Here is a 16,710-nt window from a genome sequence, read left to right as displayed (position 1 = left end):
CCCATTATCCGCTGTCAGCCTCACAACATTGTGTCTAGGTCCCCCTGCAGTCGCTCACAGTCCTGCAACTCATTTACAACGCTAGACAGTATAACATCATCCGAAAAGAGACATCTGTGATTCGAGATTTTTAAAAATATCGTGTTTAGATATAAGAAAACATGAATTTCCAAAAATACTGCCCTGTGGAACCCCCGTCTTAATCATTACAGGATCAGATAACACCTCGTCTACTTTAATTCTCGAGTTCTGTTTTCTAGTAATTTATCCATCCATTCAGCCATTCTTTTGTCTACTCCAATGGTCCTCATTTTCTTCAGTAATCTGCCATGGTCTCCCCTATCAAAAGCCATGGACAGATCAATAACGATACAGTCCATTCGACCTCCTGAATCTAAAATGTCTGCTATATCATGCTGAAATACTACAAGTTAGACTTAAAATAACTTTTCCTAAACGCTAACTACACCACACCCGTTAAAAATTTCCCTAAGGTGTTTAATATCGTCAGAAAGAATGCGTTTTCATAGCTTACAAACAACACATATCAAGCTGACTGGCCTGTAATTTACCGCTATATGTTGTCACCCTTTCCCTTATGTACTGGGACTACTATTGCAACTCCCCACGCATTTGATATACTGCACCTCTTTCATGAAAAAAGTAATCAAATAAGTATTTCAGATATGGCAATATATCCCAATCCATAGCCTTTAATATATTCCGAGAAAATCTTATCAATCCCAGCTGCTTTCCTAGCTATCAAATTTGTATCTTTTTGTAAATGTCTTTATTATCACGGGTAAATTTCAGTAACATGCCAGTATTAATCACCTCCTCTATCCGGACATTATCTTTATATCCACCTACCTTTACATACTGCTGACTGAATAATTCTGCCTGCTGTAAGTCCTCAAATATACATTCCTCTTGTTCATTAATGATCCCAGGAATGTCCTTCCTGGAAACTTTTTCTATACATATCCTTCCACTGCTCCATGAAATTCATATGACTGCCAATTGCGTTTGCCATCATATTATTCTTAGCTGGTTTTTTTTTCTCGCTTAATTAAATTTCCCAGTAAGCTCCTTCAATCTCTCCTTACTCCCGCAAGCATTCCTAACTCTGTTTCGTTTCACAACTGACAAGTGTGGGTTAATAGATCAATGAATATGCATTATTCACACGCCCAGGTATTAAATAGTCAGCATTCATGAGCAATTCACAGTAGCAGACATGGCGAGCTGGACTTGGTTTGTCCTCTTCCTCATTTACTTGAACCTATGGATCCCATATAATCAACGTGCTGTAAACTGCATGGAGAGCTTCGGAGCTAGTCAGCTCACAGTTGGCAGTGAGTATTTCATTAGATGTTTGATCAGTTTCTCATTTAGTCGGGTCATTGAAGTCCATATAAAAAACGTGATATAAATTGTGTGAGGAAATCAAGGCTAGTCTCTTATAGTTAAGTGTGAGTATTTCGTTTGATATTCGTGCATTTCGCGCGAGATATTTGTTACGTAAGTCAAAGCCGTACAGATCACTGAGGTCATTGAGAAATAATGAATGAAAAATAACTTAGTTACGTTTCCCCAGTTACAAAGTTGTAAACGTAAAAACTAACAGTCGAAATAACTACGGTAGATGCTCTAGTTACTTTCATCGCCCACTGTCTTATTTATTTATTTATTTATTTATTTATTTATTTATTTATTTATTTATTTATTTATTTATTTATTTATTTATTTTACTTATTTTTCGCACACAACAAGGCTTATTATGGGCCCCAATTACAATGCATCTGCAGTACTTATTGTTATTGGTAATATGCATTTCAAATCTATTTTCCCGATAGATACACATTACGTACATTATCAGCTTCATATGTATTTTCACTTAAGTAATTTTGTGATATAAGAGATTTTTGTCCACTGAAGACCTTACGGAAGGAGAATTCGTGTTCAAATATCTAGAACTTCATTTTAAACTCTTTCGCAGTATACAGACATAGAATCGCCACAATTATTGCTGAATGCATCATCAAGTGTTTCTGAGCCACCTTCTTCACAATAAGTAATTGCTACGTCATCATACTTACCAATATATTGTGATGATGATGATGATGATTATTATTATTATTATTATTATTATTATTATTATTATTATTATTATTATTATTATTATTATTGAATGAGGAGATGAAGGCTAAATTAGGAATGAACGCGATGGATGAAGTTGTACGCACAAAATGACTTCGATGGTAGGGTCATGTGAGGCGAATGGAGGAGGATAGGTTACCTAGGAGAATAATGGACTCTGTTATGGAGGGTACGAGAAGTAGAGGGGGACAAACACGACGATGGTTAGACTCAGTTTCTAACGATTTAAGGATAAGAGGTATAGAACTAAATGAGGCCAGATCACGAGTTGCAAATAGAGGATTGTGGCGATGTTTAATAAATTCACAGAGGCTTGCAGACTGAACACTGAAAGGCATAACAGTCAATAATGGTAATGTTTGTTATTATTATTATTATTATTATTATTATTATTATTATTATTATTAGTTTCATTTCAACCACCTGTGGGTTGCGATTACCGAGCTTCCATCATTATCTCAAGTTCTCTGTACCTTTCCTTTTCTTCGCCAGTACTCCTCCATCCGTTGTCTTACCCATGCTCATCCTTCCGCCAAGAATACTCTGTTTTTCTCGTTTTCTTGTCGGTCAAATCCTTAACCTCCGCAACCTTTCTTCTCAAAACTTCTTTGTTTAGAACGTCTTTTGCCCTAGATTCCGATGGACTTCTTTCACCCATGGGACTTGCGTTCTTCTGTTCTCCTAGAAAGTGAGAATCTTGTTGGCGAACCTTTCTGGTTCCATTGTTTTAATATATGTCCATAGAAATCCAATCCTCTTTTCATTGTAGTTGTGATATTTTCGAATATTTTGTACGGTTCTTGGTTTGGTCTTATGTGGGAAGTAAATCCATCTGTTGGTTTCCTGAATCCAAGAATCTTTCTGAGGAGCTTTCTTTCTTTTCCCCGTCTGAGAGTCCCTTGCTGGCTAGTGTTTCAGCTGCATATAAGCATTCATGTATGACTATTGTAACGCCTGAATTTGGCCTGATGGGTGAGTGATTTCGATTTGTAAGTTTTCTGGCATAATCTGAATACCGTCTCTATCTTTCTCGCCCCTTCTTTAATTGCTGCCTTTTCAATGATGATTGGAGTCAGAATCTCACCGAGGTACTCGAATTTCTTAGCCCTTTTGACGTCACCATATATGGTCTTCATTGTCCAGGATGGATCTGTGACATTTACATTTATATACTGCGTCCTTTAAAAATATATTTGTAATCCTATTCTTTCAATCTGCTTAGTTGCAATTTGTAAGTTCTCTGAAAAACACTATATGATCAGCGAATGCGAGGCCGTTATTTTGCGACATAATCTGATTCCATTTGGAAAGTTAAACTGACTAATTTATTTTCGCTATTCCCCGAAAACGCTCTCTTCTTCTTATTATTATTAATATTATTACTAACCAAATTCATAATACAATTTGAGGTATCAAAGATCTAAAATTACCATTTCACGAGGCATTTACTATCAATTCACACAACATTACTTATTATTAATTATCTACAGCACATGCATTAATTTTTATAGAAACTATTAGTCCGTATTCAGTGAAGAAATTGCCTTCAGATAATAATTTAACTTCATAAACATACTAGCGCTGCGTCAGAACGTAAAATTAAATGCATGTTTGTATGTATGTATGAACGTATGTATATATGCCCAAACCTTGTCCTGTTTCTCTGTGGGGTCAGATATAAAGTGAGATGAGTCTCGTTGCGAGTTTTTACGACCGGACGCCCTTCCTGACCTCAACCTAATCAGAGGAGTTAATGAGATGAAGTGAATGACGTGATATATGATAGTAGAAAGGGGGAGGGTGAAAATCGGTGCCGACACATAGCCTACTCTTGTCGAATACCACTAAGGGGTCTGCTCAAGGCTTTACGTCGCCATCCGACGGACGAATCACCATCACCAGCGTCATATACCCTCACTCCATACGAACACTGTGGACAGGTTCGGAATTCAATCCAGGCTTGCTTGCATGCAATCTAGTGATAAGAAATTGTATGCCACCCCACCTCCTCTACCTATCGGTGAATATTCTGGTGGTGAATTTTTTCGGCAAACGGGACTCGAACCGGCTAGCCATTGTGTTAGACCATATAGACTTCACGCCTGAACGATCATGATCACCAGGCGAGCTAATGTAAAGGTAAATCACAATTAATTTAATACATATCGTAGCAATGCAGTTGTAATTTAAATATAATGATAAAGGTTATAGCCGCCATTGTACGGGAATAAGTTATCTCGAATTAATATTCGAAAAGTTACTCGAACTCAAAAGAACCACATCATATTAAATTTCTTAAACGCTTTTAGATACCTTACAAACATATAATTACCGGCTGAGTTGGCCGTGCGGTTAGAGTTGCGCAGCTGTGAGCTTGCATTCCGAGTTATTCATTCGTTTCTTTAAGCTGAAATCAATATTCCTTGCCTTAAATAACATCTAACTAGCTAAATTCCTCCACCATACAAAATTAAGATATTCTATCAGGTGTTATATACCCAAGAACGTACGATTCTTGAATTTCAAACACCAAGTCAATTGCACGATTTGACAAGAAGTGATGGTGATTTTCACTGTCCTGTAATTGTAGTAGGATTCAGATCTCAGTGTTTTATGAGATCCTTTCTAGTTAGATTTTAAATTTAACAGCTCTAGAACGGTTCCGGAAGTAGTAAACTCTTTTCCGGTTTTCTAAATCCTTTCGTACACTAATAACTAGTTCCGTAAAAATTTTACAACAATGTATCCTTTACTCCAAGTACTACCCGTGCAATATATTTTCATCAGACTTAATCGCTCGGCTTCGAATAATATATTTTTCTTTATAACATACAGTACATACTTTCATTTGTTGGTCAAATCTCCACTTAATGGCCATTTTACCTCCACTCTCTGGACTTCTTTTCAACAAAAGTACAAAATCCACGAACTTCTTTTAAAATTTAATTTTCAATCTGATGTGTCTTGTACTGTCTGAACTATTTTGGTCGTGTTCCCTTACCTTTCATTGCTTAGAATTATCGAGTTCTCCGTTCTAAGGATTATTAAATACTATTCGTTAGTTTGTAACAATATTCGGATAAAATTATAAACTAACTTTTATTGAATTCTCGTAATTATAAACCTTCGGTTTTCTCTTTTTAGTGGACTTTAAATTCTACCAATCATCTCCACTGAAAATAAGAATAGCCACTAAACTGTTATACATCCTGGTGGGAACTTAGTTGTTAACTTCCAATTTGTTACCCTCATGAAATAATCAGCATCCTTACCATATACGACCAGTATAATCATAATATTTGTTATAAAAAATATGAAGACTAGTAGAAGTGCTGTAGGTGAAAATGCAGAGTGTGGCATTTATGTATTCATAGTGTTAATACTTGCATTCTGAATTAAGGAGAAATCTCCTCTTATCCCACTTAAACAGTGTCGATATGGATATGGATAAGGATATCGATATGGAAGCATGAGTAAGGGAGGTATATGAAATAGAAAGCAAAGCAAAGCAAAGTCATCTCCGTACAGGCCATGAAGGCCCTTGGAGTGGTGGAGGGTAAAGGCTTCCACTATTCCTAACCTTGGCACGTGATGGGGTAGAGTGGTTAGCTCTACACCCGTCCGCCTTTGCCCCCAGGAATTAACCTGGTACTCAGTTTTGGTTAGGCTGAGTGAACCTAAGGGCCGGGATTCGAAGCCACGTCCTTCCGGGCGAACCGAGCACGCCTTTACCGCCTCGGCCAGGCAGCCCCTATCTGGAATTTCAGATTATGTCTTCCTCCTAAGATGCACTGCCGAAAATTCCAGCTTATCTATCCGAGCGTTGTTATTTCATTTCTTTCTTTCTGGTTTGTTCAGAAACCATCCCCTTCAGCGTTACCTAATTAAGATTGATATACTGTAACGATTGAAGTGATAATGTAGTATTGATTATTAGTTAGTTATTGATTATTATTGCTAGTTAGAATTTTATATTTGTAGTTCAAGTTTTCGTTGTTGTTCCGACAAAAGTTATTGAGTGACTGCTTCAGATGTTTTCTCTTGAACGGCACTTTTGATACTTGGTGTTTAGTGTTTGTGGATATCAATTAGAGTAGTGGTATTTATTTAAATATTACATTGAGTAGTTACGTAGGTGTTCAGGTGTTCTAGGTTGCGTATGTTAGGTTAACGTTGTTCGCATCTGGGTTGGGTGAAATAGGAAATAATATTCCATTTTTTTTGGTTGTAATATCTATAGATCCGTTGGTAAGATACATAATTATGAAGACAGTTCATTATACGGATTTGTTCCTTCGTTGGGGCCGATGACCTAGATGTCAGGCCCCTTTAAACAACAAGCATCATCATCATCATTAAGCATGTACTTTACGCACTTTCTACATTTACATTCCTATAGGTTATGAACTATATATGATTCTTCGTAGGCACTATAACACTTACATTGAGCCTACAGAGATGGAAAAAAAAATCTTTAAATAATCAGTACAATACCGGTAGCATTGTCCAGTTAGTTAGAGAAAACAACATGACTTCAAGAAAATATAACGTATTTCGCTGAGAAGATAGATACCGGTCTTTCATTGTTAGTAATTATTGTTGCTCCTCCAATTAAAATATTCCGTTGTTGGCGTACGGTCGAGTAAATCAGATTATTAGTATAATTTTATATTTGTAGTTCAAGATTTCGTCATTGTTCCGACAAAAGTTATTGAGGGACTGCTTCAGACGTTTTCTCTGGTAAGGTACTTTCGATATTTCAACAGTTAAGGGCAATTTTAATTTCTGTTAGAGCACAGTACTAAGGCTATAATAATAATAATAATAATAATAATAATAATAATAATAATAATAATAATAATAATAATAATAATAATAATAATAATAATCTGGCTATGTAGTGTAACGAAAATATTGCAAACATTGAGTTGGGAAGACTTCGGAATAAGGTGACAAGCTGCTCGCCTAAGCGGGATGTTCCGAGCTGTCAGTGGAGAAATGGCGTGTGATTACGTTAGTGGACTAATAAGCATGAATTGAGCTTTTAAAGATAGGAAAGATTATAAAATGAAGGTAGTGCTGGATTTCAAGAGGAGACATTGGGAAAAATATTAATTTAAAGGAAGAGGAATTAGGGGATAGTATCATTTATCAAGAGAAATATCTGCTATGTTTCGAAGTGTTCAGAATAATTTAAGAAAGGACTAGGTACATTAATGAGAGAGAATTTGCCATCTGGGCCACAATACTAAATGCAGATAAATCTATAAACTCTTACTAAATCAATTTGAAGAGGGTGATATAAATTAAAACAACATAATAAGTCGTTAGATAAAAATAATACAATATTAATAATATGATTGTCTATGTAATTTGCAAAAATCTGAACTGTAAGACAAAGAGACATAAGGGAAGAAATATGTGACATATAAATGACAAGTCCCTGAAATAGCAAGACATTTATTGCAAGGTTTCTCAGTTATGTTAAAATGAGTGTGAAGTGTGATGTAGGGTTGTATAGTATTTACATGAAATCACCTTCAGAACCTGGGAAATAAGCCTTTGTCCGAACGTCTCCGGGGGAATGGAGAGCCATTCTTCCTGCAATGCCGCAGCCAGCGTAGTTAGTTTTGCAGGAGTTGGGAATATTAAGCGAAGTTGCTGTTGCAGTTCATCACACATCTGTTTGATTGGATTAAGATCGGAGATCTTGCCTGATCAGACCATCTCTGAACCTTATTGTCGACAAACAACTTATGAAGAGTGCACTTCACTTATCATGCTGAAACACACGGTAGTCACCTCGGAAAACGCATTATACCGCTAACAAATACCTGGGCAAAATGTCCTTATATTCTTTCGTCTTTAATGTGCTCTATCGTATTACAAGGCCGGCCCCGTGGTGTAGGGGTAGCGTGCCTGCCTCTCGCCCGGACGCCCCGAGTTCGATTCCCGACCAGGTCAGGGATTTTTCTCTCGACCTGAGGGCTGGTTCGAGGTCCACTCAGCCTACGTGATTTGAATTGAGGAGCTATCTGACAGTGAGATGGCGGCCTCGGTCTCGATAGCCCAGAATAACGGCCGAGAGGATGCGGCCTCTCGTAATCTGCAGGCCTTCGGGCTCAGCAGCTGTCGCTGGGCAGGCCAAAGCCCTTTGAAGGGCGTTAAGTGCAGTGGGGGGGGATCGTATTACAAGGGACAAAGACTCTTTCATAAGAAACACCCCTCAAAATGGCATCTCACTTCCACCAAATTTCACTGTGGAGGCCATACAGATATAGTTCTCCCGGCATTCGCCACACCCGAACACTCCCATCTGACTGCCAAATGGCACAAAGTGATTGATCACTAAAGATCACGAGTCTCCAGTTCTCCGCGGACTAGTGACGGTGCTTTTTATACCTTCGAACTTGGAGTATAGTGTTCTCCGGCGAAATTTGCGGTTTATGTGTGGGTGCGAATCCCAGTCCTCATGTCTTCGGGCGCACAGTCGTGGTACTAGCTGCACCATTAGTAGCATTTCTGAATTCATGGGTGATGGTGTCACACAACGTCACGTAGTTTAGCCGTACTACCTTCTTCAATGATGGACGCTCTCCCTGCCAGACAACACACGTGGTCTAGTTGTATTGCCAATGTGTCTTCCCGTTTCTACTTTAAAATCACGTCTCCAATAGTCAATGTGGGCAGTTGGAGGAAGGCGAAAGTGGCTTAATGATTTGGTATCCAGCAACCACTTTACCTTCGAAGACACTTAGCTTTCTAGCTCCACCCATCCTGCAGGTATCTCGCAGTTTTGAACAGTTTCGGTGCCTCCGCCTCCTTTTGTGGCAGTATTGGTGGTCGTGGTGACATCACGCCTCCTGTTAACCTTTACGGAGGGCTGTTTGGATACTCTTGATCAGATAGTGTATATCACAATAAGATATACCTAAGCAAGTGACCAGTATCGAACATATACTCACGTGAATTTTCGGTTCAGTCTACCATTCTGTTGCCAAATGGTTGTAGTGGAACGTCACAGACTGGACACGAGGGGAGATAAAACCATTGAATTTTTAAATGTATTGGTTAGTTAACTGTGATGACAAGCAACTTGATCTGTACTTCCGTTTTATTCTGTTCCGTTGCGCTATCCAACTGCTATATTCGGGTAAACGAGTTTTCCCAACTAGTATGTGAGGAGTTATCTCCAGAAACTCCAGACCTAAATGTACTGTAACTAGTTACCAGTGTTGACTGGTTGAAAAGTCCAAGTTATTATGATAATTTATAATAACCCATGCTAAATAGTGAATATAGCAGCAACTATTCGTCAACAGAATTACACTAGTAAGGAGATTCTATAAGAACTGTCGTAGCATTCATTTACTGTTAGTTGGTGTCTTATTTTATAATCCTAACATATTGTTTTCTTTTAACATAATGAGCACAAACCAGACTTTCTATACTGTATGTGTTTCAGATACTTCCCTGATCCATGGCAATGTGGGCAAAAATGATTTGCAGTGTCACCACGACGAGCTTCAAGGTACCAGGTTCATCTCTGATTTAGTCCAAGATGTCCATCACTTTCTACCGATATCACGAACAGTTAAAAATGAACTCTGTCGCAGTCACAGCAACATTATTCTACGACAAGCGAAGGAATTACATACGTGGGCTCTTAAAAGTAAGTCGATACAATATAATTTTGCCTATTGGGTACAAAAATTCGAGGGAAGGAGTTCATGAGAGCTGCTTTCCTCATTGCCATCGATTCAAATAAAGCCCTTGAAAACCTTTTCACATTATCAGTTATAGATTTGTTGGAAAGAAACGGTTTTTTCCCGGGCATACTGAACCCTTCAGGTCCTTATTGAGGGATACCTACCTTCCTTACCTATCAGCAAAGCTCATGAGATCTGTCTCTTGGGTCGTTTCGGGTTCTTCGTCACTTGCTGAGGTAAAGGTAGGGTTCATTAATTCTAATCTATCTACTGGAATGAAAGGTCTATTTAAAATATTCCTATTTATTCAGGGAAATGAAGTAATTTACTTTGTCAACGATGTCATAGTCAATTGTGTCCACTGGACACCACAATCATTTTTACATAAATGTCAGAACACTGGTGTGAGACTTTAACGTAACTGCCTGATGGGCAATCTTACTAGAAACCATTATCTCAATTATTAATCATTTAAGAAAGGAAAGTCTGGAAATCCTTAAATTCGGCTTCCATGTGAGACCACATGTACCATCATAGTGATTCGTTATGGTCCAGCCCTCGTAACACGAACTCTGGACTCTGGTTATAATTAAGGCCGTCCAATCGGTGTGTGCCACACAGTGGTTCTACGGCATGGACCCTTAATTGAATCGATGTGACCTGCGTCTATGTCATGGACCGACATCTAATCTTCTAAGTTACTTTAAAGTCATTGTGGATGATGACCGCAAGGAAAGGATGCTACAATGGCATATGGCCCTAATCTAAGTCACTGAGGTTGATGACCCCCTGACCATCCAAGTTTCTAGGCTGAAGGCTAAACACAATTAAGTTACATCGGTTGATGACCAAAGTTTCCACTTTACTATCCCCAGCACATTCACTGCTCAATCAATCAAAGTTCAATAATTACAACAATAGCAATGCTCACAAACTTTGTGGCAGTAAAATCCATTTCCTTCGGATATGTCCCTTTAATCTTTACTTTATTTTTAATATTCCCCAGACAACAAACTAAAATTTCCAGAATGCATCTCCAAGTTATTCGCTTGATTAAAGTTATTTCAAAATGCGGGTTCACTGAATTTAATAATTTAATAAATTTAAATGATTTAACGAAATATTAACAGACAACAAATTTTATCTCCGCGGACTCTGGTTTCCTCACAAATTTCTACGCAGCTGTGATGTAAAATTCAATATTGCGATGTTTATCTGGCTGGAAAAGAATTTGTTACATCATTCATGTCCAGCTATATATCTCATCTCGTGATATCATGCTTAAAAATCTAATCTAATCCTAACCGTTTAACACTTGGATATCCTAATAATCTACGTACAAACCAAACAACTCGCCATATAATTACGATGTCATATCTCGTCATCACTGAATTTTGCACACCCCTCGCAGACAAATCGATCATCACGACCATCGCTCTATATTTTGGACAATCCTGAAATTGGGTTACTCTGCTCCTTATACTCAAAGTTCATGGTTTCAAATGTTCATTACGTCCCCAATTACAGTATTTCACAAATTTAGATCATTACCGGCTATGAATTTTCAACTAAATCCAGCATTTTAACATATCCCCTGGCCGAGAATACAGTACAATCTCAACTCCACTCCTATTCCCGTTATTATCCCCGCTGTCCGCTTAGGTCTCTCACCCCATGCTCGCTCGGCAGTTACATAAACCACCCGGTTCGTTCTACCTGACTGACTTCTCAAAATGCTCCCTTTAAACTCTGCCGACATGATTAAACAAATACGATATTCTAACCAACAAAATGCACAGATATGCTTCAAGATGCCCACACTAATTATACGCGTCGCCAATTATACCGCTATGGATTTCTATGAATTTCTTTCCATTCTCAACATTATAAAATATTCCTCGGGTTATCATATCCCGGCTTCAATGACAGGACTCTAACCTGATTCGCACATCTCATCTCAACTCATATAAAACATTCCTCGGGCTTCCGTATCCCGGCTTCAATGACAGGTCCAACCTGATTCACAAACTAACCTCTGTTTCCCAGCTCCACAATTATCATCGACAAAGAACTGGAATAAAATCCTCACTAGAAATCCCGACGTATAATATCGCACAATGCATTAATCATGAATAACTTCGCATAAATGATATCGTATTTAATAACTTGATTTTTACGAGAAACGACTGAAACATTCTACTAGATCTTTTTATTGTCAGTCAGACACAGTTTAAAATGGGCATAGAAAAACGTTTCTCTCCGTGACCAAATTCATCACCCTAGGTTCTTATCCGACAGCGCGCTTCCACTCGATTGAAAATGAGTAACCATGGATTATTATTATTAACGTCAAATTGCAGTCAGAAGAATTTACGTCGAATGAACATCTTACTTTGACATCACAAAATATAGGCAGTACACTCACACGGATGACGATCTACATTGGACGTGATATCACTTCCGAACCCTATTCAATAACTTTTTACAACATTATATGGCACTCGCAAGACTTCAAAAATTTATCCAAGTGGAAAATAAAACAAATGACTCTTTTAGTCGTACTCTCACATTTACAAAACTTAGTAGGGCGACCACTGCGTCGTATATCCCCATGCAAATACACTTTTAGAAATCACGAGATGAGATATAAGAGGTAGTAAGATGGAAAGTCACATTACCTTATGTAGTCACACCATTGTTCGTCATAGGGCTCACCTGCGACCCTGGCATTTTATTTAGCCATTTTTACATTCATGGCTGTACATATCATTGTGTTTCTTCAGGTTTCCTGGAATAAAGCATAAAAAAAAAGAAAATACCCTTCACTTGTTTGCGGAGCGCACACGATGGATTATAGTTATTCCCGCACACGAATTACTTAATCACATTAGAATATTTCAGTACTTTGACCGTCCTATCTGATACACTTATTTCTCTCAAGAAAACTATCTCCCCATGGAGTTAGAACTTAGCCACACTGGCTAAAATCCGCAGTCGAACTCAGTCTACTTTCGTTGATTTGATTTCGCGGAGCAACTCAACAATTTCGTCCGCTTTGTATCACAAATGCCGGAGAAGGAAGCTTCGTCATGGCGTCCCTTCATATTTATAGCAGTTACCCCCTCTCTTCGGATCTCTCCCTTTGCCGCCAAGAAAATTTCTCTAAATTTTCTGACTTACCTAAACTGCAATTTCAAGAGTTTTGAAAGTGACTACATGCTTGCTACATTTCTGGCGGTAGTGTTTATGGACATTTAAAATTTTTACGGGTTCGATTTGTGAGATGATTGACCCCCTTTTATAGGCACTATATTTTTTTGACTTGGCGTGGTCACGCCGTGTACACGCGCTTTGAAATAGTTCATAAAAATTACTTGAGATTCTTCCGCCGTCGACACGTGTGGTTGACGTCACGTACCCCAGAGCGTGGGACCGAAGGTAATCACCCCCTCGTCACGTGTCAACTCCATGCTATCAAGAATCCAACTTTAAGTTTAATTGTCATATTATGCATAATGTTCTTAGGGCACAAAGGTCATGGGTTCATATTTCCCCCAAGACACGAATTCCTTTCGCACAGTGACAAGGAATTTCCTTTAAATACTCCAGATGGCGAAATTTCTAATTTTGACGTCTGATGAAACATGACCTTTGAACATAAATTCCTTTCTCCTCTCTTATGTAGTTGGTCATCTTCTGGTGTACGGATACTGGTTGATTCCTTCAGCTTCCTGGTAGTTCTTGGTTGCTTGGAGAGTTCGGGGTTGCGGGGTAGATCTCCAGTGAATTGTAGTTGACTTATTGGAGGTTAGGTGGTTTGTCCTTCCAACTTCTCGAGGAACTTGCATTCACATCAAAATGCGAAGTTTCTGGGTTCAAATCCCTGTCCTCATTACTATCGTTGTCACTGACTTTCTTCATTTTTGCAGGTGGTTTACCGTTCTTCTTCTTCATCATTCTCCTCATCTTCTTCATTTCAGCAGCTGGCTGACCCTTCTTCTTCATCATCATCCTCATCTTCATTTTAGCAGCTGGCTTACCCTTCTTCTTCATCATCATCCCCATGTTCTTCATTTTAGCAGCTGGTTCACACATCTTCTTCGCATTTGCTTTAGCCTTTCTTGACGGACTATAATCCTCATCACTGGCATCCTCGTCTGAACGTTCATCAATTCTACTTATCTTAGGCCTCTTCTTCTTATTGGCACCAAATCGTTTAGGTTTTGCTTTTTCCTCTTCAGACCCATGCCATAGAACAGAATGTCTGGATTTGTAATTATTCCACCTTCTATCGGCTTCATTTCCACAACGGCGTCTGCGTCTTTGGTAAGAATTTTCTCGACATCGACCCTGGTTCCTTCTACATGGATCACGGCGTCTATTCCACTTTCCGTACAGGTAGCTAGGCTGTTCCACGTTCTTACTATCCTGGTTTAGTATGGTTTCAAACCGTTGCTCATTATTCTCTTGTATGTCTGCCAGCGAAACATCCCTATCCGGTCCACTCTCTTGGATATGGTTTACAACATTCACTTGGTTTTCCACATGCGTAGTTACTTCTGACGCTGATTTGAGAGACTGCATGTCATCTAGCTGTCCCAGTGTAGTGTCCGGTTTAACATTTACTATTTCTAACTTCTCCTTCAATTCTTTCGCGTCCACCCTTATATTTTCACTTAGTTCCTTCAAGTCTGCTTGTACCTCCTCAATACTCCTAGCCGTTTCTTCCTGAGTTGTACCTAATTTTCTCATATCCTCTTTATTCATCTGGATTAATTTAAAGTCAATGGCCTCAATACGCTGGTCTACAGTTGCCTTGACGTCTTCGGCTACCTGGTCTACTTTGTCATTTACGACGGCTATCTCTTTACACAATATTTCCTTATGTTCATTCATTGCTGTGAAGACCTTTGACTTATCGTCTTCACGCATGATGTTGAACTTCTCTACCTCTGTCTTCAGATCGGCCTTAAGCTCAGCTTGATCTGACATCAACTGCTGATGTAGTTCCCTACTTTCGTTGACGTGCCTATCGAGGTCCCCTCTAATTATGTCCTGATTTTCACTGAGAACACGATGTAGCTCGCGAGTTTCTATGAACTGCTGATTTATTTCATGTTTAAAGTCAACCTGTGCTTTAGTGTTCTGCTCCACCTTCACATTTAAATCACCAATGTCCTTCCTAATATCAACGCTAGCTTCCTTACAACTATCCTGAGTGTCCTGCACTTTAATGTCAACATTTTGAACAACTTCCTTCATACCTTTTAATTCTACATCTGCACTATCTAATTTATTGTCCATTGTTCCTACGACTTCCTTCATACCTTTCAATTCTGCCTCTGTACTATCCAACTTCATACTCATACATTTAATATTCTCACTTAAGTCCTTCCTATCGGCCTCCATTCTCTCCATAAAGTCCTTGATCATTTGGGCCACCTGCCCTTGGGCCAATTCTCCCTCCTGCATAAACATACTGTATTTAACAGAAAACGATAGGTCATCGGTGAGCCCGAGACTTCAACGGCGTATAATAGGACTACAACGATAAACATCACAACATCCTCCTATCTAACACATCACACTGTTAATGCAACATTCTCTAAAATTTTATTTAATAAAATGTGAAATTCAATGTTCACTCGATCAAAGTGATCAGCCAAAACACTCAAACCAGTATTCAAAAATTTGGGAAATTACACTAACACACTTAAATTATACCTTTCATTCAGTAGATAAATTATTCTCATAGTGGTATCTCCTAGCCTTACTCATCGGGCGTTTATCTATTTCTTCGAGTTCACTATCAACTCTGGCGCACGATTCTATCATCCATAATGTGGCATAGCCTCAACATTATTTCTCATTTCCTCTAGTGCACGATCTTTCCAAAATATCCTTATCGTTATCGTGACTTAGGTTCCCTCATCGTTATCGTGACTAATGCCCCATCGTTGGTGCGACATTTTAATGAACCCTTCAGGTCCTTATTGAGGGATACCTACCTTCCTTACCTATCAGCAAAGCTCATGAGATCTGTCTCTTGGGTCGTTTCGGGTTCTTCGTCACTTGCTGAGGTAAAGGTAGGGTTCATTAATTCTAATCTATCTACTGGAATGAAAGGTCTATTTAAAATATTCCTATTTATTCAGGGAAATGAAGTAATTTACTTTGTCAACGATGTCATAGTCAATTGTGTCCACTGGACACCACAATCATTTTTACATAAATGTCAGAACACTGGTGTGAGACTTTAACGTAACTGCCTGATGGGCAATCTTACTAGAAACCATTATCTCAATTATTAATCATTTAAGAAAGGAAAGTCTGGAAATCCTTAAATTCGGCTTCCATGTGAGACCACATGTACCATCATAGTGATTCGTTATGGTCCAGCCCTCGTAACACGAACTCTGGACTCTGGTTATAATTAAGGCCGTCCAATCGGTGTGTGCCACACAGTGGTTCTACGGCATGGACCCTTAATTGAATCGATGTGACCTGCGTCTATGTCATGGACCGACATCTAATCTTCTAAGTTACTTTAAAGTCATTGTGGATGATGACCGCAAGGAAAGGATGCTACAATGGCATATGGCCCTAATCTAAGTCACTGAGGTTGATGACCCCCTGACCATCCAAGTTTCTAGGCTGAAGGCTAAACACAATTAAGTTACATCGGTTGATGACCAAAGTTTCCACTTTACTATCCCCAGCACATTCACTGCTCAATCAATCAAAGTTCAATAATTACAACAATAGCAATGCTCACAAACTTTGTGGCAGTAAAATCCATTTCCTTCGGATATGTCCCTTTAATCTTTACTTTATTTTTAAT

General features: G+C 38.7%; 1 protein-coding gene across 1 annotated transcript in view; it reads left to right on the top strand.

Annotated features, from left to right (window-relative positions):
• Positions 1–9,585: 9,585 nt before the first annotated feature.
• LOC136866715 (nose resistant to fluoxetine protein 6-like) overlaps positions 9,586–16,710 on the top strand; it is a 210,098-nt gene continuing 202,973 nt past the window's right edge. Inside the window, exon 1 of the mRNA XM_068226819.1 lies at positions 9,586–9,832. Within this exon, the coding sequence (XP_068082920.1) occupies positions 9,586–9,832 (247 nt within the window). The remainder of the gene's footprint in view (positions 9,833–16,710) is intronic.

Source organism: Anabrus simplex, chromosome 3 (assembly GCF_040414725.1).
Source record: "Anabrus simplex isolate iqAnaSimp1 chromosome 3, ASM4041472v1, whole genome shotgun sequence".
Lineage (NCBI taxonomy): Eukaryota > Metazoa > Arthropoda > Insecta > Orthoptera > Tettigoniidae > Anabrus > Anabrus simplex.
Note: the sequence above shows the minus strand (reverse complement) of the source record. Positions and strands in the feature narration are given on the sequence as shown.